Raw genomic sequence first — 22,956 nt, 5'->3', positions numbered from 1 at the left:
GAAAATTAGCTTTATACTTCCAAAACTGACGGTCCACCAAAAATGAAACTTTTCCCCCTCAAATAAGCTCCAATGGGATTTTACCCACAAATGAATGATACACCCCCAAACCAGTGATGTGCACCCCAAAATGAGCTGTGTTCTCCAAAAATGAGTTATTCTCTCCCCAAATGAGTGATGTTTCCCCAAAGTATTACACACAACCCCAAAATGGGTGATGCTCACCCCAAAATGAGTTATGGTCTCCAAAAGTGAGGGATGCTCCTCAGAATCAAATGATGACCCAAAAGGGGCTAGTTTCTCCCTGAAATGAGTTATTCTCCCCCAAAATGAGTGACATGCCCCAAAAGGATGCTGTCTCAAACTGGTGGTGTGACTCTCCTCAAAATAAGTAACTTCCCCCAAAATGACTGAATTTGCCCCAAAATGGACAACAGTCTCCAAAAACAAGCAACAACCCCCATATTAGGCACTCTTCCCCAAAATGAGTGACAAACACGAAAACAGAGCAATTCTCCCCCAAATGGAAGTGATGGAAGCCCTCCTGTACCCTAATAAGCCATTCCTTAATAATGGGTTGATTTTCTGGGGGAAAAAAGGTGATGTTTGCGCAATTTTTAGCAGAAAATCAGGCTGCAGAGAAGTGAAAAAATGGGAAAAATCCCTGAGAATAGAATTTACATCTGCATTTTTCCCCTCTGATAGTGGCAGCTGCAGCTGCCTCTAAGCAACCCAGCCAGAAGTTTGTGGGTTTTACAGATCCCAGAATATTCTTGAGCACTGCAGCTAAGTCTGTGTTGGGATTTTTTGCTTAAAAACAGCGTTTTCCCATCAAAAAGTTGCAAACCACCGCCACGAGCAAGGGGGGACACAAACACTGGACACCAGTTGCCTAATTAATGTAAGGAATTCTTTATTCCCAGCTGTGCAAAGGGGGAAGTGCGGGGTGGGGAAGCCGCGGGTGGGTGACCCTTTTTCCTCGGGTTTGGCCCCATTTTGGGGGTGCCGGGGTGGGAGTGTGAGGGCAGCACCACGTCAGGTCGGGCAGAGCACTGCGGAGAGAGAGAGAGAGGCCTGGGGGGCACTGATGACACAGTGAGGCACGAGCGTGCACAGGGATGCACAAATGTGTGTGGGGATGTACTGGGGAAGCATGAGGATGCACTGGAATGCAGGAGGATGCACAGGGATGTACAGGGATGCAGGAGGATGCACTGGAATGCAGGAGGATGCACTGTGATCCATGAGGATGCACAGGGATGTACAGGGATGCACAGGGATGTACAGGGATGCAGGAGGATGCACTGTGATCCATGGGGATGCACAGGGATGTACAGGGATGCAGGAGGATGCACTGTGATCCATGAGGATGCACAGGGATGTACAGGGATGCAGGAGGATGCACTGTGATCCATGAGGATGCACAGGGATGTATGAGGATGCAGGAGGATGCACTGGAATGCAGGAGGATGCACTGTGATCCATGAGGATGTACAGGGATGCACAGGGATGTACAGGGATGCAGGAGGATGCACTGTGATCCATGAGGATGCACAGGGATGTATGAGGATGCAGGAGGATGCACTGGAATGCAGGAGGATGCACTGTGATCCATGAGGATGCACAGGGATGTACAGGGATGTACAGGGATGCAGGAGGATGCACTGTGATCCATGAGGATGCACAGGGATGTATGAGGATGCAGGAGGATGCACTGTGATCCATGAGGATGCACAGGGATGTACAGGGATGCAGGAGGATGCACTGTGATCCGTGAGGATGCACAGGGATGTATGAGGATGCAGGAGGATGCACTGGAATGCAGGAGGATGCACTGTGATCCATGAGGATGCACAGGGATGTACAGGGATGCAGGAGGATGCACTGTGATCCATGAGGATGCACAGGGATGTATGAGGATGCAGGAGGATGCACAGGGATGTACAGGGATGCAGGAGGATGCACTGTGATCCATGAGGATGCACAGGGATGTACAGGGATGCAGGAGGATGCACTGTGATCCGTGAGGATGCACAGGGATGCAGGAGGATGCACTATGATCCATGGGGATGTACAAGGATGCAGAAGGATGCACAAATGTGTACGAGAATGCACAATAATGCACACAATGCTGCACAAGGGTGCCCGGTGACACACAGGCTGGCACTGGGCTGCACAGGGATGGACAGTGGTGCCCAAGGGTGCCCGGGGGTTGCATAAGGGCACATGAGCTTGCACAGGGACACCTGGGCATGCACAAGGGTGCACCAGTGTGCTCCATGTGCACAAGGGTTCAGGGGCAGAAAGGCTGCATGAGTGTGAATGAGGCACCTGGGCACACAAGGATGCACAAGCACACAAGTGCTGCACGAGGCTGCACACAGGATGCAGGAGGAACATGGAAGGGATGCACAAGGAATGCACACACAACAGTGCACAGAAAGAGCGTGAAGGACACGTGAGGACTCACGAGGATGCACAAGAGATGGACAAGAGGGGTGTGGGAGATGCACAGGGATGCAGAAGCATGCCCAGGAGATGCAAGGAAGATGGATGGGGATGCCCAAGGGAGGCAGAGGAGGGGTGCCTGATGGGGTGTGGGGGGTGCGAGAGCGTGCACAGAGGGTGAGGAGGCTGTGTGGATGAAGCAGATGGGCCCCAGGATGGGGCAGGAAGCTGCACAGGGACCTCCAGAGGCGCGGCAGGACAGGAGACCTGTACAAAGAATGCCTGAGGGATGTGCAGGAGATGCACCTGGGATTCCTGAAGGGTGTGTGGGGGATGCACAAAGGATGCACCAGGGATGCAGGAGGAATAACACAAGATGGGTCTGGGATTCTCTGAGGATGCATGGAGGGTGCACAGGAGAGGCAAAAGGGATGAATGAGGTTGCAAGAGGGATGGGCAAGGGATGCACAAAGAATGGGAGCGAGAGGCAGGAGGGTGCAGAAGGGATCTGTGGTGGAGGCACAAGAGCTGCAGGGAAGCTGCATGAAGGACGCACGAAGGGTGCAGGGCACAGGCAGGAGGGGAGCAGGTACCTTTGAGGATGTAATCCGTGAGCAGAGTGGGCACCTTCTCATTCCCTTCCTTCATGGCAAACAGGACTGTGAGGGGGAACGAAGCTGTGAGCCTGGCCCTGCTGCCCCCCAACTGCCCCTTTTTCCCCCCAAACCAGCCCCACAGCTGCCATACAATTCCCCCATACAATTTATGCAGCAGGCCTGGGAACATCCAAACAAAAAGGACTTTCATCCCCAATTAGCCAATCTGTGGCAATGCAGAATGGGTGATATACCCCCAAATCAACACTGATATAAGGAGCATAAACTGAGGGGAGGTGTTGGCTGCAAACCAGCTGTGCTGCAGTGACGCAAACCAGGGATTTTTCCCACCAAGTGGGTTTGTTGCAATGATGATGCAACGTGGGTGGTAGCACCTCAAATGGCCCATACTGCAATGATGCAAGAAATCCCCCAAACAGGCTGTGCTACAACAATCCCCAAATTGCAGCCAGTGAATCAAAACAAAATGTGCCTTTGTATCCCCCAAACATCTGATGCTGACCCAAACCAGCAGCTTGAATGAATACTCACTGTTGGTGAGCATCTGCAGGTCCTCAACGGAGGGTGGTGAGCCCTTCTTCTCATAGGGTATCACTGTGTTCAGGTACTGCAAAAACAAGAGCCACCCCCAAAAACCACCCAGATGGCACAAAACTACCTGGTTTTTGTATTGCCTTGAGACAAATCACCCCAAATTGGTGCAAAAATAGAGTATTTCTGCAAAATTCCTGCAACTGCATTTAATTTGCAGGTATTTTGGGGAGTACTGAACTAATTGGGTGCTGCAAACTCCACCCAAATTCATCCCTCCTCAGGGAGGACTTTTTGGAGTGAAAACAGGTAATTTTTCCAAGAGGGATTAGCAAGGTATAGGGGATAGAGCAGTGCTGGAAAACTAAAAAATATTTTAAAAGGGGCTTGGTGGATGCAAGGGAATGGGGAGTGCAGGAAGGAGGAATGAAAAGAAACGGATTTGGGTAATTTTTTGGGGAAAAAAGGGCACCTGCTTCTCGTTGGTGGTAGGACCAAAAGTCTGGCGCAGGCCGGAGTGCAGGATGCTGGAGATGCCCTCCATGCTGAAGCGCTGGGGGGACACGTGTCACCCTGTCACCTCCCGGGGACAGCGACATCACCCGCGGCACCTCCTCGGGCACCAGTGTCCCCCACAGCTCCCTGACTCCCACATCCACACCCTGCCCATATCCCTGCTCCATATCCCTCCCATCACACTGCCCCATACCCCCATCCTATTTCCCTTTATCCCCCTGCTCCAAGTTCCCTGTCCCACATCCCCCGGCCCTGCTCCATGACCCCTGTCCTGTGTCCTCCTCACCCCATCCCCTGTCCCTCTACTCCATCCTGTCACTATCCCCATCTCATCTCAACCCTCATCCCGTCACCCCCTCCCCCCCAATGTCCCTCTGCCCACATCCTATCCCCACATCCCCCATTTCCTCCTTGTCCACCCGAGACACCCCATTCGTGTCCTCGTGGCCACCAGGTGCCCACCTTGCGGGGCATGTGGTTGCCGCGCTCGGAGCGCGCCCCTTGCAGGCTCAGCCCCTTGTCCCTGGGGCGGCGCCGGGCGGGCCTCTCGCTGCTCGCGCTGCTCCCCCTGCACGGCCAGCAGCGCCCCGATGAACGCCGTCTTCACCTCCTTCTCGAAGGCCAGCTCGTCCCGCCGCGCCAGCTGCGCCACCAGCTCCGCCGACAGCGCCCGGCTCGCCGCCTCCGCCCGCCGCCGCGGCCACCAGTCCCCGCAGCCGACAGCTTGCCCCAGGCCTGCGCCGCGGGCGGGTTAGAGACGGGCTCGTGTCCGAGGGGACATTCCACAACAGGGGGGTTGGAAGGGACCCTAAAGCCCATCTCGTTCTACCTCCCTGCCATGGACAACGACCCCTTCCACTATCCCAGGTGGCTCCAAGCCCCATCCAACCTGGCCTTGGGCACTTCCAGGCACGGGGCAGTCATAGCTGCTCTGGAAACCTTGTGCCAGGGCCTCCCCACCCTCACAGGGAAGTTTCTTCCCAATAGCCAATCTAACCCCGCCCTCTGGCAGTGGGACGCCATTTCCCCTTGTCCGGTCACTCCAGGCCCTTGTCCAAAGTCCCCCTCCAAATCCCTTGGAGCCCCTTTAGGCACTGGAAAGGGCTGTGATGTCTCCCCGGGGCATTCTCTTCTCCAGGCTGAACACCCCCAGCTCTCCCAGCCTGTCACCATAGCAGAGGTGCTCCAACCTTTGGAGCATCTCCGTGGCCTCCTCTGGACTCGGTGCAGCCAGTGCCATGCATGGGGAAACGAGGGAGATGCCTGCTGCAGTCAGTGACACCCCCAGTGCACTCAGTGAAACGCACACTGCAACCATTACAATGCATCTCGTGCTGAGCGAGATGTGCTCTGCATTTTCTGAGACACCAAGAGATAAACCCATTGTGCAATTACTGATATGCTCAGCGCCATAAACGACGTGCCCAGAGCAATTACAGAACTGCCTGGCATGACTGGTGACATGCAAGGTGCACTCAGTGATACTCACAGTGCAATTAGTGACAAGCAGGGTGTGATTAGTGACATGTATGGTGCAACTAGTGACGTGTATGGTGTGATTAGACATGCACGGTGCAATTAGTGACAGGCACATTGCGATTAGTGGCATGGTGAGATTAGTAACCTGCACAGTGTGATAAAGAGCAGAGCAATTAGTGAAATGCCTGGGCTTACTGGTGACACAGCCCATGCCACTAGTGACAAATCTCATGTGCGTGGTGCACCCCATGCAGAACACAAAGGCTCCTGGTGAACCCCATGTGCCTTTCCATACCAAAAGCCAGATCCCTGTGTTCTTCACAGTTTTTGCCAAGAGCCCTTCTGGCCAAGTCCCAGAGCAAGCCAGCACTGAGGCCTGGAGAGACTCAGTTGTCCAATTTGGTTGGAATTGTCCCCAAAAAGTGACTGGCCTGGGCTCTGCTGGCCATACCTTCATGGGAGCAGTTGTTGTTGAAGGCAGGGGAGAAAGCATGCAGCTCCCGCAGCACGATGGGCTCCGTGCCCCCGCCACCACCTTTGCCTTCAGCATCAGCCTTGGTTTCTTCCTCCTCCTCCTCTTCCTCCTCCTCCTCTTCTTCCTCCTCACCCTCAGGGTCAGCCTCGGGGTCAGGTGAACTCTGCATGAGCTCCTCCAGCTCCTCGATGACCTGCAGGGCATCAGCATCCTCCATGTGCACCTGCATCCTACCTCCACCCTGCATCCCACACCTGCTCCCTTCATCCTGCACCTGCATCCTGTATCCCCATCCTCCATCTGCAACCTGCTCCCTCCATCCTCCATCCTTATTAGCATTCTGCATCCTCCATCCTTCCCCTTCATCCTGCATCTGCACTCTGCTCCCTTCATCCTGTATCCGCACCTGCATTTACATCCATCTGTGCCTTGGGTCCTCTGTTTGCATCCTGCATCTGCATCCCACATTCCCACCTACGTCCAAATCCCACATTCCGTGGACACTTTAGACCTGCATCCACATCTAAATCTGCATCCTGCACCCATCTGCATCCTGCTCTCTGCACCCTCCTCCTCCTGCACTCTGGATCCTGTACTTGCACATGCACCTGCATTCTCCATCCTGCACCCACACCCTGCAGCTGCCTTCACATCCCCCTCCCCACACCTGTACCCTGCATCCTGCACCCCACATCTGCACCCTGCCTCCATACCAGCATCCTGCAGCTGCATCCCACCTCTGCCACCCACACTTTTATCCTTCCCCCCATGCCACCCATTTTGTTCAGCAGCATCTGCACCCCACGCTCCCACATGCACCCAAATCCCACATTGCCACCCACAACCTACACTTCTGTCTACATCCACATTCCAGGTCCTGCATACCACATCCCAAGATGATGGGATTTGGCTTTTTCTTGTGCTTTCAGATCGTGGTCATGGGGCCGAGGTGGCCAAGCCTGGCTTTTGGAGGACAGACAGGGGTCCAGATGCCCGTGGGGCCAGGGGTACCTGCTCAGCTGTCAGCAGCGGCTCCTCATTGATTCCAGAGTCCTGCTCACTCCTCTCAGTGAGCTCCTCCTCCTCTTCCTCCTCCTTTCCGCCGAGCTGCAGGAGACACAGGCTGGGCAGCCTCGGTGGCACCACAGGCCCGGCCTGATGTGGGCATGGCCCCAGCACGGACACAGACACAGCCCTGGCCCTGGCCCTGGCATGGGGAGAGCCACCAGGGAACCCTGGCTCAGGGGAACAAGCTGCAAGGCGGGGTGGCACGGAGACACACTGGATGGGAACATCAAATGGGGAGGGACTGGATGGGGACATGCTGGATTGAGGGTATTGCATGGAGATGCTGGATGGGGAAGCGTTGGATGGGGATGTTGGATGGGGCTTTGGACAGGGACACTGGATGGAGACACTGGGGACAATGAACAAGAAAGCACTTGAGGGGGAGGTGTTGCCGGAAGATGGAGAGAGATGATGGATAGGGAGCTACTGGATGGAGAGTTGTTGAACGTGGACTAGGAAGAAGACAGGGAGAAGCCCAGGTCTGTCAGATGGAGGTGTTGGATGGAGAGTGGTGTTGGACATGCTCGATGGAGATACCAAGGATGTTGGATGGGGAGGAAAGCGCTGGTGAAGCTGAATGGGAAAGGCCTGATGGAGACACTGGGTGGGGACATGAGATGGGGACATGGCAGAGGGGAACACCAACAGGGAAGGGACGGATGGAGATGCTGGATGGAGATGTTGGACAAGGAGGCATTTTCTTTTTTACCACCTTTCACTATCTTTTTCACCTTTGTAGCAGAAAATAACCTAAGAAAGTTATCTTCTCTTCCCCGTTTAGCAACAGGCTGTTACACCCAAGCGGGTTAAATTCCCTTGGGACATTTTTACAACCCCAAAAGCAGCTATTGCCAGCACAAACTCACTACAAATGAAAACACATTTTCTACCCCCAAAAACACCCACCCCACCCCTGACATGGGGGGCAAACTGGAAAAGCCCTGATTGTCAAACCAAACAATCTTGCCCGTTTCAGTGTGATTTCACATTGAAATGTGGGCACTCACTGCACTGGTGCTGCAGCACCCCAAAACTGCTATTTTTGGGTAGTCTGCAGTGCCATGATTGTCGCTGAGCCTTGGGGCTGACTGACAGCTGTCAAGCGTTGTCAGGGGATCATGTGGGGACAGGGGGGTTTGTGGGGCTGAGGGGGACCACAGCCCTACCTGGGGGTCGGTGCCATCGAGGGCCTCAGTCCTGGGGAGCAGCCACGGCCGAGGGGAGCTCCGGGGGGCAAAGCCATCGGTGAGAGCATCCCAGACCCTGCAGGGAGGGGGGTGATGAGTTCTGATCCCAAAATGTTGCATCTCAGAGAGCCATCCCAAAAATGGCATGCCAAGATGCCGCAAAACATCCCAAAATGCAGCCCAGAAACGGCCTGAAATGACCTCCAAAAATCCCGAAACACCACTGAGATGCCTGAAATATCCCAAAACACCCCAAATGATATCCTAGAAAACCCCTTCTCAAAACAGCATCATGAAATACTGCCCTGAAATACCCCAAAGTACCCAAAAATGCTGCCCCAGCACCTGAGAAGCCCCCTAAATATAATTTTGAAATGCTGCTATCAAAACTCCCCCAAAAGGCCACAGCAATGTCCCAAAATGTCTTAGATGTCCCCAAATGCCACTCAAAACCATCACATGACACCCTGAAGTGGCCCAAAACATTATCTTAAAGCCCCAAAACTGTCTGAAAGGCCCCAAAACACCTAAAAATGCTGCCTTGGAACACTCCAAAATGTCCCCAAATGTTCTTCTGAAATACCCCAAAATACCCCTAAAGGTCCCAAAGCTCCAAAATGTCACCATGTCATGTTCCAACCACCAAGAAGGAAAATGGTGGGAAATGGAGAAAGAAAAAAAAAAGAGGAAGAAAGGGAAAGAGGAAAAAATAAGGAATAGGAAAAGGAGGAAAAGGGCAAAAAGAGAGAAAAAGGAAAAATCAGGAGAAAAGGGAAGTAGGGAAAAAGAGAAAATATAAGAAAAAAGGGAGAATGAGGGGGAAAATGGGGAAAAGGGCAGGGAAAGTAGAGAAAAGGGAAGAAATGGAGGAGAAAGACAGAAAATGGGAAAAAAGAGCTGAAAAGTGGCAACATGGAGAAAAAGGCCAAAAATGTGAGAAAAGGTCAAAAATGGGGGAAAAGGCACAGATTAGAAATTTTCTCCTCAACTCAGGGAAACCCACCCGTTTTCCCACCAGAAATGGTGGGTTCAGTCCAACACGGTGCCACATCCTAATCCTGAAAATCACCCCAAAACCATTTGCCCCCTTTCCAACCCCCAAAACTGCTCATTGTTGGGATTTATCATATTTCCCTCCTCACCAGGGCTGAATCCCCCTTGGAATTACAGATTTCACAAAGTAACACACAAAAATATGGACGGCAAACTCTAATATTCCTATTTTTTAAAAAAGCACAGCAAATTAGTGATTATCCCCCCAAATTTGCTTTTCCCTCTGCTCTTAAAGGACCAGCACCCCACAGGGGCAGACCAAGACCAGCAATGATTTCTGAGTTAATGATGGCAAGAAATGGTTAACAGCTCTGGAAATGCAGTGCCTGTTAAGGCCATGGCCCCTCCCCCGCCCTGCACACAGGGCTCATTCAAGGAAGAATGAAAAAAAAAAAAGCCCTGTTTTGCCCAAAGTGACCCAAAAAAGACACAATAAGTGGCACAAAGCGGCGACAGCGCGGCAGCCCTGGCGCGCAGCCAAGCTGCGTTTTGCTCTGAAAAACCATGAATTCCACCAATTGCAAAAATCAATTCAGCCTCAGTGGGTTTTGGGGGGAAAAAAAAAAAAACCCAAACACAAAGTGACAAAACCAACAGATTTGGGGCTGTTGGGGTTGAAAGCAACCCCTTTGCTTGGTGGAAATAAGGTTTAGCAATTTCAGCCTGGGGAATGATCCCAATTAAACACACAAAAAATCCACCAGAAATGCGATAGTGTAGAACGATCATGAGGAAAAAGCCCAAGGATTTGCGGGAAAAAAACGGCATTTTGTAACAAAACAAGGTTTTTAATGAAACTGTGGAATTTAACACAAAAGGAACAGTGATAACTGGGGGAATCTAGGGGGGAATTTGACCCTAGGGAATTTGGCCATCCCCCAGCATGGTACAGAGGGGGTGGTTAAACTCAACTTACACCTTACTCAAGGTTTATGCTCAGCCCCTGAGGCTTTCCTTGCATAGACAGAGCTGTGGCCCCCTGCAAAGTGGCATGGGGCACGCTGCTCTTCCTCCTCATAGGATGCTACTCCGGGGATCTCACACTGCTACTCCAAGGATCCTACACAGCTAATCCAAGGTGCTGTAAGATCACGCCACAGTCCAGGTGCTGATTTGCACATGATGGGCGCTTAGAAGTGTGCAAGGAGGTGCAACAGGCCCCAGAGGGGTGTTAGTAATAAGATACTATACCCCTACTCTGAGGTGCTACACAATCGTGCTGTAACAGGTGAGCTGGACTGCGTGCTCTGGGAAAGGGGGGTATTTCATGACCATGAAAACACACATGGAAGGCCTACTTATAGGATCCTACACAGCTACTCAAAGGATACCACACAGCTGTTCCACGCCACTGCATGACTGTGCCGTGATGCAAGGTGGCATGCAGACCCTTACTCACAGGTAGTCCTTACTCATAGGATGCTACAGTGCTACTCCTGACACGGAGCATGACCATGCTGCAATGCTGGGAGTTAGCCTGCACTGTGGGGGGTTTCAGGGGTGTGAAGAGGCACGTGGCCCCAGAAGCAGGGGAGCCTTACTCACTCCTCATCCTGCAGGCGCTCCTCCTCCTCCTGTGCCTGGAGACGCCCCCGCACGGGGGCCAGGCCCTCGGTGGCAGCGTCGTAGTTGCGGAAGCAGACAGTGAGCTTCTCGTCGAACTCCTGCACCAGGTCCTCCATCGACTTGAAGCTCATCATCTCGGCGGAGAAGCTCTCCAGCTCGGCCAGCGCTGGGTCCGCAGGGCGCTGCAGGGTCCCCCCATCGTCCCCGGGCCCCTCCTCGAACTCCTCCTCCAGACTAACCAGGGGCGCCTCCATCCTCCTCAACACCGACGTGCTGCCTTAGCTGCAGGGAGAGGGTGCCCGTGAGGCACCAGGCTACTAACAGGTTACAACACCCACCTCCCCATTCCCTTCGCTGCTGCCGTGCCGACTGAAACCCTACTGCCAGGGCTGTTACACAACCAACAGCATCTCTGTAGCATCCCAGCAGTATCCCATCAGGATGTACTACCTTCATAAGAAATATCCTGATACTGTGGCACTATTGCAGCAGTAATTTACTAGTAGCAACAAAGTGCTGATAGTGGTCCACATAGCTTAGTGCTACCCTGAGAGTATGTAAAAAATATACCACTATTTCCCTGAAGTGGTAGCATCTTAGTCCTATCCTTATACTATATCACTACTAAGCAAGTGGCCTGAAAGTATCAGTAATGTGCTGACAGTATCCTAGTAGCAGCCATTGAGTAGCTCAGCATTGTCCTGATGTTGTACTAGCACAGGTAGGAACATCCTGATACCATGTCAGGAGCATCCCAAAAGCATCCTGGTGCCCTGATAGTATCTTAGTAGTATATAATGAGTGTCCTATAGGATCTAATAGTGGTGTAATGGGATACAGCTATTATCTTACAGCTATGATCTTCATAGAGTGTTGGTGGCACTTTGGTAGTGCAAAGTAATATCCAGATATTATGTTACTGCCACGTAACTATGCTGAAAGCAACCTGAACATCTCTTGAGGGGAACCGGGTGGTGTGGGAGCTGCTCCAATGGTACCTTCATAGGAGTACCTCAGTATCAGCTTTGGAAATATGCTGGAAATATCTTAGTAGCAGCCTGACTAAGTACCTTAGTGGAGTTCTTGCAGCATCCACATAGTACCCAGAGCACCTCAGTACTCCTCTGAAAGTGCCTTACTACTGTCTGCAGAGTAGCCTGTCCACATTCTAGTAAACTCATGATAGCATCTCAGTAGCATCCCAGCAGTATCCTGAGAGCACCTCAGCTGTGTCGTGATAGTATTTCACTACTCCCTCAGGAGATTACTGAGAATATCCCAGCAGCATCCTAGCAGTAGCCTCGTAGGAAGCAAACAGTAACTTAGTAGTAAGCCAGGAATAGCCCAGTACAGGCATCAGTACCCCAGCTCATTCCCCCAGCCCTGGTGATGCTTCCCTGGGGAGGGGAGCAGAAACATCACAGTTTTGGGGGAAGACCTGGCCTGACGAGGGTTTTGAGTAGCACCTGCACCTATGTGCAGCACGGACACACACCCCTGTGCATGTGCACCCCATTGGGTGCCCCGAGCCCCCACACGCCTGCAGCACGTGCCCTGTGCACACACACCCTCCACGTGTGCATCTGGAGGTGAGCCCACCCCAGTGCACACACCTGCTGCACGCACACTGTGGGGCACGTGGGTGCACGCACAGACACAGGAGAGTGCCCACGCCTGCTCCATGCCTGGCACACCCTGTGAACACACACACCGTGCACAGACAGGTGCAAAGCACACACACACAGAGCTGTGCACATGTGCATGAAGTTTTGCAGACAGATGCACGTGTGCTCTGGTGGTGCACGTGTGCTGGGCTGCGTGTGTGCACAGCAAGGCAAGCACACACTGCACACACAACCCCCCCACGTGCCCTGTGCATGCACACCCTGTCCTGTGCAAGTGTGAACGCACACACACCTTTGCAAGCATGCATCCCCATGCAGCGTGCATGTGTGCCCACCTGTGCATGCCTGCATCCCCTCGCACACACTGTGCACCGCTGTGCGCTTGTGCATTCCCACACAAGCACCACGGACCCCACCACGCCCACACCACTCAGCTCCAGGCCCCGCAAACACCAGCATCCCACTGCGTGCACACACCTGCGCACGGCCATGGCTGCTTGTGCACACACACCTGCACATACACATGCCTGCACATGCGCCCCTGCAGCTTCACACGCACACCTTCACAGGCGCACACACATTTGCACACACACATTTGCACACACACATCTGCGCGCACACACAGCGCTGCGCACACATCCCTTGCATGCACACACACACACACACACACACACACGGCCCTGCGCGCACACGCACACACGCGCGCACACACACACACACACACAGGGCCCTGCGTGCAACACACACAAACCACCACACACACACACACACACACACGGCCCTGCGCGCACACGCACCACGCGCGCACACACACACACGCCCTGCCGTGCACACGCACACACGCGCGCACACACACACACACAGGGCCCTGCGTGCACACGCACACAAACCACACACACACACACACAGGGCCCTGCGCGCACACGCACACACACACATACACACACACACACAGGGCCCTGCGTGCACACGCACACAAACACACACACACACACACACAGGGCCCTGCGCGCACACGCACACACACGCACACACACAAACACACACGCACGGACACGCACACACACGCACACACACAAACACACACGCACGGACACGCCCTCGCCGCGCTCGCCGCCCCTCCCTCCGCCGCTGCCCGCACGCGCACACCCCGCGTCCCCAAGACCCCCAAAACGCCCCCGCAGTGCGCGAGCACATCCCCCCTCTCCGCACCGCCCCCGCACCGACACGCAGAGGAACCCCCGGCCTCGCTCCCCCGACGCCCCTCACTGCTGCACCCTAACTCTCCCCGCAACGTCAGCGCAGCGCCCGCCGCGCCCCCAGACCCGCGGTGCACCCCAAACCCGACTCCCCTCGCCATACCCACGGCCCTGCTGCCCCCCCGCCCCCCGCACGCACCCCAGGGGTGCCGCATCCCCCGTGCGACCCCCGCCTGCGCCCCGACATCCGCCCCTCCGCCCCGCCTGCAAACACAGGCATCGCCCCTCGCTCCCCTCTCACCGCCCGCCACCCCAAAGCCCGCACCCTGCATCCCCCACACCCACCCGCATCCCGCACCCTCACCGCCCCCCGGCCCCACACCCACCCGCATCCCCGCACCTCTCACCGCCCCCCGGCCCCACACCCACCCGCAGCCCCGCATCCCTCACAGCCCCCCGGCCGCGCACCCCTCACCGCCCCCCGGCCCCACACCCACCGCAGCCCCGCATCCCTCACCGCCCCCCGGCCCACACCCACCCGCAGCCCCGCACCCCTCACCGCCCCCCGGCCCCACACCCACCCGCAGCCCCGCATCCCTCACCGCCCCCCGGCCCCGCACCCACCCGCAGCCCCTGCATCCTCCGCGCCGCGCCGGGGGGTGCTGAGCGCGCACTGCGCAAGCGCGGGGGAGAACTGGTGACGTCACCGGGAAGGGGGATGCGGATGGTGGTCAAGGGAGGCGTGACGTCATCCTTCATCCGGGGGGGCTCCATCCTTTATTCGATCCCTAAAATCTGTTTGAACCCCCGCCGTGTCCATCCATTCCTTTATACACGCGGGTCTGCTCCTATCGGTGACACTGAGGGAGCAAAGGAAAACAATAATTGGAACCACGGGAATGACAATAGAAATTTATAGGAAGGAAATACAGAAAAAAATGACATAAAGGCCAAGTTATATATCCAAAAATTATTTCCTTTCTAAAATGAAACAAGTAAAAATGATAAAATAAATTTAAAGGGAATTATAAAATAAGAAGGTCTTTTTCCTCTCAAAAAAAAAAAATAGTAATCACAAGAAATGAGCAGCTTTTTATAATATTTTTTTTCAGCTTGAATTTTTAAAATTTATTAACAGTTTAAACAATTGCTTTAGAGGAATGTTGTCATGTATGCTGGGTGGTTATTTTCTTTTTGGAATCTGAGTTTAGTTCGTAGCCCAGTGGAACATCTGGGGTTAAGCTCAGTTTCCCAAATTTTGGGTTAAGGGCTTGCCTTGCAGCAGGGGGATGCAGAGGGAGGATGGGCACTGCTGCCTGCACTTGCTGGCTCCCTCTCCATGCTGGTTTTCCATGCAGCAGGATGGGAGAAGGGTTTATCTGCTGGCATGTGGCTTCAAGTTGTTCATAATAAGGAAAAAACCTCAAAAGAGTCTGTGGAATGGTTGTTGTTAAGTTTAATGAAATTTTGCCAAGTCCTGGCTGGAGCTTTGGCACAGTGCTGAAGAAATCCTAGAATCCCAGAATGGTTTGGGCTGGAAAGGACCTTAAAGCTCATTTTTTTCTCAGGGCTTGGACCAGTTTTTGCTCCAAGCCCCATCAAACTTGGACTTGAACACTTCAAGGGGTGGGGAAGTCACAGATGCCATGGGCACCCTGTGCCAGGGCCTCACCACCCTCACAGGGAAGAATTTCTTCCCAATATCCCATCTAACTCTGTCCTTTGTCATTCCCTTTGTCCTGACCCTCCAGGCCCTTGTCCCAAGTCTCTTAGGAGGTCCATGCTATGTTAGCTAAAGAGGCAGGATCAATCCCTCCCACATCTGAACCCACAATTTGACAATATAATGACGACATTCTGCTCAGGGGACCAAATGAGGAAACGCTTGGCCAAACAAGGAACGATGCTGTCCCGCATTTACATGAATTAAATATTCACATTCCTGACTCAGCATGGCAAGCAGCAAGGCAAGAGGCTACCTTTTTAGGTACCTGATGATTAGGAGGATGGAAAATGGTGCCTTCTGGCACAGAAGAAGGAAAGAAAAAACAAGGGAAAGAGAAGAAAGAAAGAAAAGAAGAAAACAGAAAAGAAATCCCTGGTGTGGAACTCATGTCAGAAGAATAATAAGGCATCAACTGTTTCACTTAGTGCTTTGTGGGACCAACCACCCCACATGCAGGGGCACCCACCACCCTTCACAGCTGCTCTGTTATTTTTTCACTTATATCTTCTCACATTCATCTCTCCTTATTGGTGAAAGTGGAATGGTTAAAACTGAAGGGGAGGTAGCTCATTTTGGAGTCTCTGCCCTGTATAACTATCTTAAATGCCTGAAACTTCATGGGGAAAGCTTTGTAAATATGGGTGTGAGGAGTAGAAATAGAGAAAAAAAAAATCTTTTTTACTTATATTGAATATATATAAATATAAATTGATTTCAAACTAAAAAGTTGTATATACTACAAAATACAAAGGACTTTATGATATAAGAAACTGAATAGAGAGACAGTTTAGATAACTAAATAAATGTAAGTAGATTTTTAAGTAAAAATAGAGAAGTCCTAAAAGGATCTCAAAGGGCCAAAATACATCAGTCTCACCCAACAGCCTGTGTAGATGTGCTATGTAAGTGCTAATATAAGTGTAAATAGATTTAATAGTCAATAGATACGTAAGCATAAATAGATATTCTATACAATAAGAGTAAATAGACAGTCTAAATAGATGAGTGTAAATATATAAACGGGGGTGGGGTGGGGTGGGGGGAAATAACAAAACAATTTTGGGGAAAAACTCCCATTTTGGGGCTCCTGGGAAAGCCAAATTCTTTCCTAGATTTTCACAGCCAGAAAGCAAAACCTCCCCACATTTTCACGCACAAAACCAAAACCAAAAATCACCCGAAGTTGCGGAAAAGCACTGGAAAGCCTCCAAACCGAGTATTTTGGAAAAGGAACCCCCCTCCCTTTTTATATTGCAGAAAAGAAAAAACCACAACCACCGCCGAACTCCGCGCTTTGGGGTGAAACGCTGGCACTTTGGGGGCACGGCGGTGGATGACCCCGGGTGGGGCCGTGACCCGGAGCGCGCGTGGGTACCCCTGATGCGTTGTCCTGGGGCTTATCCCGGGGGGGGAACTGCCGGCCATCCCCACGCACGGCTCCCGGGAACCTCTGTCCGCTCAGAGAGCTTCTCCTCCGTGCCCTTCCCCCGTGCGTGTCCCCTCTGGAGCCCCCGCATGTCCCCGGTGCGTGTCCCCTCTGGAGCCCCGCGTGTCCCCCCGTGTCCCCGGTGCGTGTCCCCTCTGGAGCCCCCCCGTGTCCCCGCGTGTCCCCGGTGCGTGTCCCCTCTGGAGCCCCACCGTGTCCCCGCGTGTCCCCTCTGGAGCCCCCCCGTGTCCCCCGTGTCCCCGGTGCGTGTCCCCTCTGGAGCCCCCCCGTGTCCCCCCGTGTCCCCGGTGCGTGTCCCCTCTGGAGCCCCACCGTGTCCCCCCGTGTCCCTCCATGTCCCCGCGTGTCCCCGGTGCGTGTCCCCTCTGGAGTCCCCCCGTGTCCCCCCGTGTCCCCCCGTGTCCCCCGCCCTCCGGGGGCTCCCCCGCCGCGTCCCCCGAACCCCGCGCCGTTCCCACGCTCGCGGCTGCCACCGGGCGGCCAAAGCGCGGAACTGCAGCTCGGTGCCCCCGCAGTGCTCCCGCCGGCGGGCCCGGCAGCGCGGGGTCCGGCAGCAGCGGCCAAGCACCGGGAACGGCGTGGCTGAGCCCCGGGATCGGCGTGGCGGAGCCCCGGGAACGGCGTGGCTGAGCCCCGGGATCGGCGTGGCGGAGCCCCGGGAACGGCGTGGCGGAGCCCCGGGAACGGCGTGGCTGAGCCCCGGGAACGGCCTGGCGGCGACGGCGGTGAGGATCGCGGGCCCGGCGCTGGGGAGACGAGCGGCCCCTCGGCGGTGCCGCGGCGTCTTCGCGGAGCCGCCCGGGGTTGTGAGGCCGCGGCTGCAGCCCGCCCGCCGTGGCTCCCGGCCGGGGCAGGCGGCCGGCACCGGCGGGGGACACTCCCCGGGACAGGCGCCGGGCGCCTCCGCATCTTGCCAGAGCTCCCCTGAGCTGCGGTGGCCCCGTGGCCGCCAGCGCTGTGCGAGACCCGCCTGTGCCTCGGGGCACGGGGAGCGCCGGGCGCTGGGAGCTGGAGGAGGAGAAGGGAGCGCCTGAACTCGTAAAGGCTCCCGGGAGCACCGAAAGCAAGAGCTGCGGGCAGTGACGGGCCCGCGGGGCGCTGCTGCCTTTTCTGTGCCCTGGGACGTCCCCATTCCCTCCCCTTTCCCACACCGCTGCATTTTCTCTCTTCTCCCGTGTACCTGCTTTGTCCATTTCACTCTGACCGGCTCCTTGTCCCCATCTTTTAGGTCCTCTCCACAGGGACCAGGGTGATGAGATCTTGCAAACATGAAACAAGACCGGGAATGTGTTTAAACTCAAGCCTTAATACTAAATAATCTCACTTTGGATTCTTATGGCACTTTGCATCAAGAGTTCTATTAAAAATAAGAAACAAAAGAGTCCACTTTCCCCCAGTTTGGCTCCAGGCTCCAGAAGCTTTCACCATGCCACAGCTCAATTCCCACAGCCTGGGGCGTTGGGATGCTGCTGTGCTGGGGTGCTGGTGCTCCAGGGTGCTGGTGGCCACAGGACGATGGGGTGGCAGAATGTGGGTGGCTGCTGGGTTTGTGGGCCGGTGGCCCCGGCCCCTGGCCACTCCCCAGGACACAGGAGGCTGGGCCAGGGAACAGGACGAGTGTGGTGGGGGCTGGCTGCTTCACCTGCAGCATGATCCTCTGTGGCACCTGGACAGGGTGAAAAACAACACAAAAAATGAAAACACGCCCTAAATCTGGTGCTTTTTAACTTGCAAGCTGCTTGAGGTAGGTTTGAATGCGTGAGGAGGACGGGACTCTCTCCCGCCACCAGCACATACAAGGAAGGACAAAAAGGGTCAGATGTGAGGATCTTCGAGGGTTTTCCAAACTTAAGGACTCCAGGATTCGAAAAAGGTGCTGCCCCTCTCAGGGTCTGAACCCCAGAAATGGGCCTGTGTGCCCCAAACCCACAAGTGGGGGGTCTACAGAGGGAGGTGAAGATTGAGCTAAATAAAAAACTCAAGTATTGGGGTCTTTGGCCCCGTTTCTCTTCCCCCTTCCCAGGTGAAAGAACCGAAGGAAAAGAAACAGGACTTAAAATAACAGCATGAAAGAAATAAAAAGACACAGGACGAAAAGAATTAGCAAAATTAAAACCCATAGGCATTTAGAGAAATAGAAAGAGGACTAAACTAAAAAATAAAACCGAAACCCAGAACTTCAAACCAGAGAACTACAAAAGCCTGTCCGGCAGACAGCACGGGAGTGGCCCCGGGTGGCCACCACGCAGAGGGGGCTGCACTTGCCTGCTGGAGGAACACGACCTGCGGCGCTGGCAGGGCGGTGGCCATCCCCTGCTGTCCCTCCAGCTGAGCGGGCCCGCTGCCCGTCTGGAGGCTGGCGAAGGGCCCGAGGTGCTGCACGAAGGGCTGGGCGCTGCCGGCCGTGCTGAGGGGCGGCTGCCGGCCCAAGGCGGCCTGGCAGAGCTGCGGGCCGCTGCGGGGAGCCGCGGGCCCCGCGGGCTGTGGGGGAGGCTGGAAGCTGCCCGGCTCCCGCTTGGCCTCGGCCTCCAGCAGCTGCTCGGTGATGCCCGCTGCCCACAGGCACTGCTGGAGCAGGTCCCGGGGCGGCCCCGCCGCGGCCCCGCCGCCCCACGGGCAGCCCGCGCCGGCGGCCTCCGGCAGGGCCAGGCCCCTCAGCTCGGCGCTCGGGGAGGGCTCCCCAGACCTGGGAAATGCGTCAGAAACACACCGAGGGGGTTGGAAAGGATGCGAGGGCAAGGAAAGGCTCTCCAAGGGGAAATTTAGAAAAGGTCTACCACCCCAGCACCTTCAAAAAAGGCACTGGGTGCATCCTCTGTGATGAGAGAGCAGCACGGTCAGGCTGGAAGGACGAACATTTATTTGGTGCAGAATTAAAAGAAATGTGGGGAAAAAAGAGGGTGCAGTTGATGCCATGAAGATTTTTGCCTTTTCTTTTATACCCCTGTTATACCTTTTTACAACTTCTGTATTCCCAGTGCTTTTTCCCTACATTCTTGGACTTGTTTGTCAAGCTGAGAGACTCAACATTTTAGAAGCTTCGTAGCCAGGGATCAGTGTGCCCCAGAGCCCAAGGTCCTCTCCAGAACACATTCTGTAAACCAAGACAGAACCATCCAGGGGAAGGTTCCTTGGGGAGGGGGGCTCACTTGAGCCTCTCATTGGGGAATCTTTGATAGATCTGCTAATTAGTAACACCTATAATGATATACCCAGTGTTGGGGGGAGGGAGACAGAGATAGACTCTGCAGGGTGCATCTCGATGCACATGACCTGGACGTGTACACCTAAGGATCCTTAAAAATAAATACCAAGGTAAAATCCCTTTTCCCCTTCTAACCGTGTATGACTCTTGATTTTAAGACCAGGAAAAGGCATCACAGTGGTGAGGGGCAGCCCCAGGAAGCACCAAGCTCTCCCCAGCAGTGGGGCAGCAGCTCTCCCTGTTCCCAATTTTGGCTTGAACCACCCCAAAATCCCTGCTGGCAGCACTGCATGAGCAGCAGCAGGAACTCAGACCAAACCTTTGGGGAGGTTTGATGTAAAAATCCAGTTTTAATTAAAAAAAAATGTTTGTGTTACAGAAGTTGCATGGGTTTAGGGAGGGAGCTGAGCTGTCACTCACCTTTCTGGATCCAGGTGGAAAATTGTTCAAGGCCTGAGGATTGCTGCAAAAAACATAAAAAGGTTTAGGGAGGCAGTGACAACACCTAATTAACAAATTAATGTTAATAAATGCTACAACTAGTGATGGACACACATTAATGGTCCAAGAATGATGTTTTATGACCAATTTAAATGATCAAGTGGGTGCTCAGAGGCCAGTTCTTGCCTCCTGTATCACTCACACCCACTTATTCTCCTTTACCCCCATAATGGTACAAATGAACAATTATCAACAGTTTCATGATCAGAACAAGAAGTGAACCATTTGGTAAAATATTTTTTGGGCAGCAAATGCAGCCCTAAATGCCATAGTTTTGGGTAAAATAACTGAAAAATGGGATTTATTCCCATTCCATCATTATTCTCTGTACTATTGGGGTGTTTCCAGACCTTTGGAGGATGTTTTCCACCCATTTCAGGACATCTCAGCCCTTTTGGAGGACACCTCAGGTGGGTTTTGGCTCTGGGAGACCCAGCCCAGCACCAGAGAAGCCCTCACAGAGGTTGAGGGTGGTGGAATCCCCTTTCCCATCCCAAACTTGTGAGACTTACTAAAGCACATCTGGCACGGCCCAGCTGTTATTGGCATCTCTGTCAACTGCAAAGAACAGAGAGAGAAGGTTGTGTCAGGAGAGCAGGGGGCTGATGATGATGATGATGCTGGTGACCAGACCAGCAGACTCCTCAAGAGGAGGGTCCACTACTCCGAGGGGCATCAACCCACAACCGGGAACCTGGAGAGGTTTCAGGATGGTTCCTCGTCTGTCCACTGGATGGATTTCACTCCAAGTTCTCTCTGCAGGAACTCACCCAAACCAGCAGGGTTTTGGCTCATTTTCAGCTTACCAAGGGGCACTGGTGACCCTTGCTGGCTGGGCCTGGCATGGGATGGTCCTGGAGATCCTAAACACCTGGAGGACCTGGATCCAGATGCTGGCAAAGCTTGGCAAGAACTCACCTTTAACATCACTTATTTATGCACTTTTATCCCTAAAATTCCACTGTGGCAAAATGGATTTGGAAGGATTTGAGGATTTTGTGACTATAACCTGCAATCAGCACCAGGCCGCCTCCTCCTAAACCCCTTTTGAAGAGCAGATGTGGGAAACTGTGTTTTTGGGGTTGTTCTTTGATGTCTTCCCTCTTTTCCGCAGATTTGGGCTGGATTTGGAGGTGCAGCAATATGAAACTACTGATAAAGATCAAGGAAAACAGGAAAGCAAACGTCCACTACATCACTAAACTCTAAAGATAAAAATACCTTCCACTGTCATCCCCAGAAATGATATTTATGACTATTTCCCCCCTTGTCATGCCCCAGTGGGGGGATATGTGCAGTAAGATTTTTTGCAGCTACCTGGATCTCTGTGAGAGGGGTTGAGTGAGTCAAATCCAGTGATCACAGCGATGAGGGATGGCAGCCCCTGCAAGATGACCTCGGGGGTGCTCGATGGAGGCACAGGAATCACAAGGGCAAAATGCCCTTAAATTAGACCCAAAACATTCCATATTATTTTCAGTGGTTCCAAAGGAGCACAGTTCTCACTAATTAAGGTGCAGGAGTGAACACCAGGGCCTGAAAATAATCTTTAAAATAACCTTGAAAATCATTCCCTGCAGGGGTCAGAATTCTCCCTGTAAATGTAAATATCTGCTATTCCTTAAATAAAAGCGCTTACTTTGATGCGGAGGGATCAGGGACAAAAGGATGCTACGTGGGTGGCACCTGGCCATGGCTGAGGGCAAAATTCCCTTGCTGGCACGTGGTCATTTGGTCATTTCCTCTGCTGGCACCTGGTTATGTCCGAGGGCTGCATTAGCAGGGACTGGGAGGGTCTGAGGGCCAAGTTCTGTTGTTGGCAACCGATCCCGGGACTGAGGTCAACATTCCCTTGTGGGCACCCCGTCGTGTTTGGGGGCCATGCTCCGTTGCCATGGGAGAGGAGCAGGAGTGATGCCGTGTGCCCCAGCTGTGAGCAGGGGAATCGCTAATAAACGGCTTCAAAGTCAATCAGAAGTTGAAGAATAAGAGATTTGATGTGTTTTCCCTGTTGTCAAGGCAGATCAAAACCAAAAGACAACAATAACACCCCATGGAGTGATGAAATGCTGCCTCAAATGGCCCCTTCTCACCCCTTTCTAACCCAAAGAACATTTTGGATCAGTTTCAGTCAAAACAGCAATTCCCTGGAGCCACAGTGAGTGTCCCTCATCTTGCAGCTTCCCTGCAGGGAGGCCGGTGCCCTCCCTCCACCTCCAGCATTCAGGATTTAGTAGCTTTTAATTAATTTTTACCCCCAAAACCACACTTTACAGGGTCACAAGACTATGAAGATTAAGTTATTGGAAGAGT

At 53.7% G+C, this 22,956-nt stretch overlaps 1 protein-coding gene and 1 long non-coding RNA gene across 2 annotated transcripts; both read right to left on the bottom strand.

Annotated features, from left to right (window-relative positions):
- Nucleotides 1-888: 888 nt before the first annotated feature.
- Nucleotides 889-14,362, bottom strand: FEZ1 (fasciculation and elongation protein zeta 1). The gene is given in 11 exon segments (XM_039564873.1): nt 889-1,052; nt 3,042-3,107; nt 3,597-3,672; nt 4,069-4,149; nt 4,575-4,652; nt 4,654-4,847; nt 6,043-6,259; nt 7,078-7,173; nt 8,301-8,397; nt 10,920-11,222; nt 14,346-14,362. Coding segments are annotated over 10 exon segments (1,197 nt in total). The 5' UTR covers nt 11,195-11,222; nt 14,346-14,362; the 3' UTR covers nt 889-1,035.
- Nucleotides 14,363-19,538: 5,176 nt separating this feature from the next.
- Nucleotides 19,539-22,438, bottom strand: LOC109145216. Its single transcript, XR_005603617.1, has 4 exons — nt 22,283-22,438; nt 21,156-21,201; nt 20,563-20,605; nt 19,539-19,623 (listed from the first exon to the last, which is right to left on the bottom strand). It is a non-coding gene; the product is annotated as an uncharacterized LOC109145216 (long non-coding RNA).
- Nucleotides 22,439-22,956: the final 518 nt, after the last annotated feature.

The sequence above is a fragment of the Corvus cornix genome, chromosome 24 (genome assembly GCF_000738735.6).
Source record: "Corvus cornix cornix isolate S_Up_H32 chromosome 24, ASM73873v5, whole genome shotgun sequence".
NCBI classification, from domain to species: domain Eukaryota; kingdom Metazoa; phylum Chordata; class Aves; order Passeriformes; family Corvidae; genus Corvus; species Corvus cornix.
Note: the sequence above shows the minus strand (reverse complement) of the source record. Positions and strands in the feature narration are given on the sequence as shown.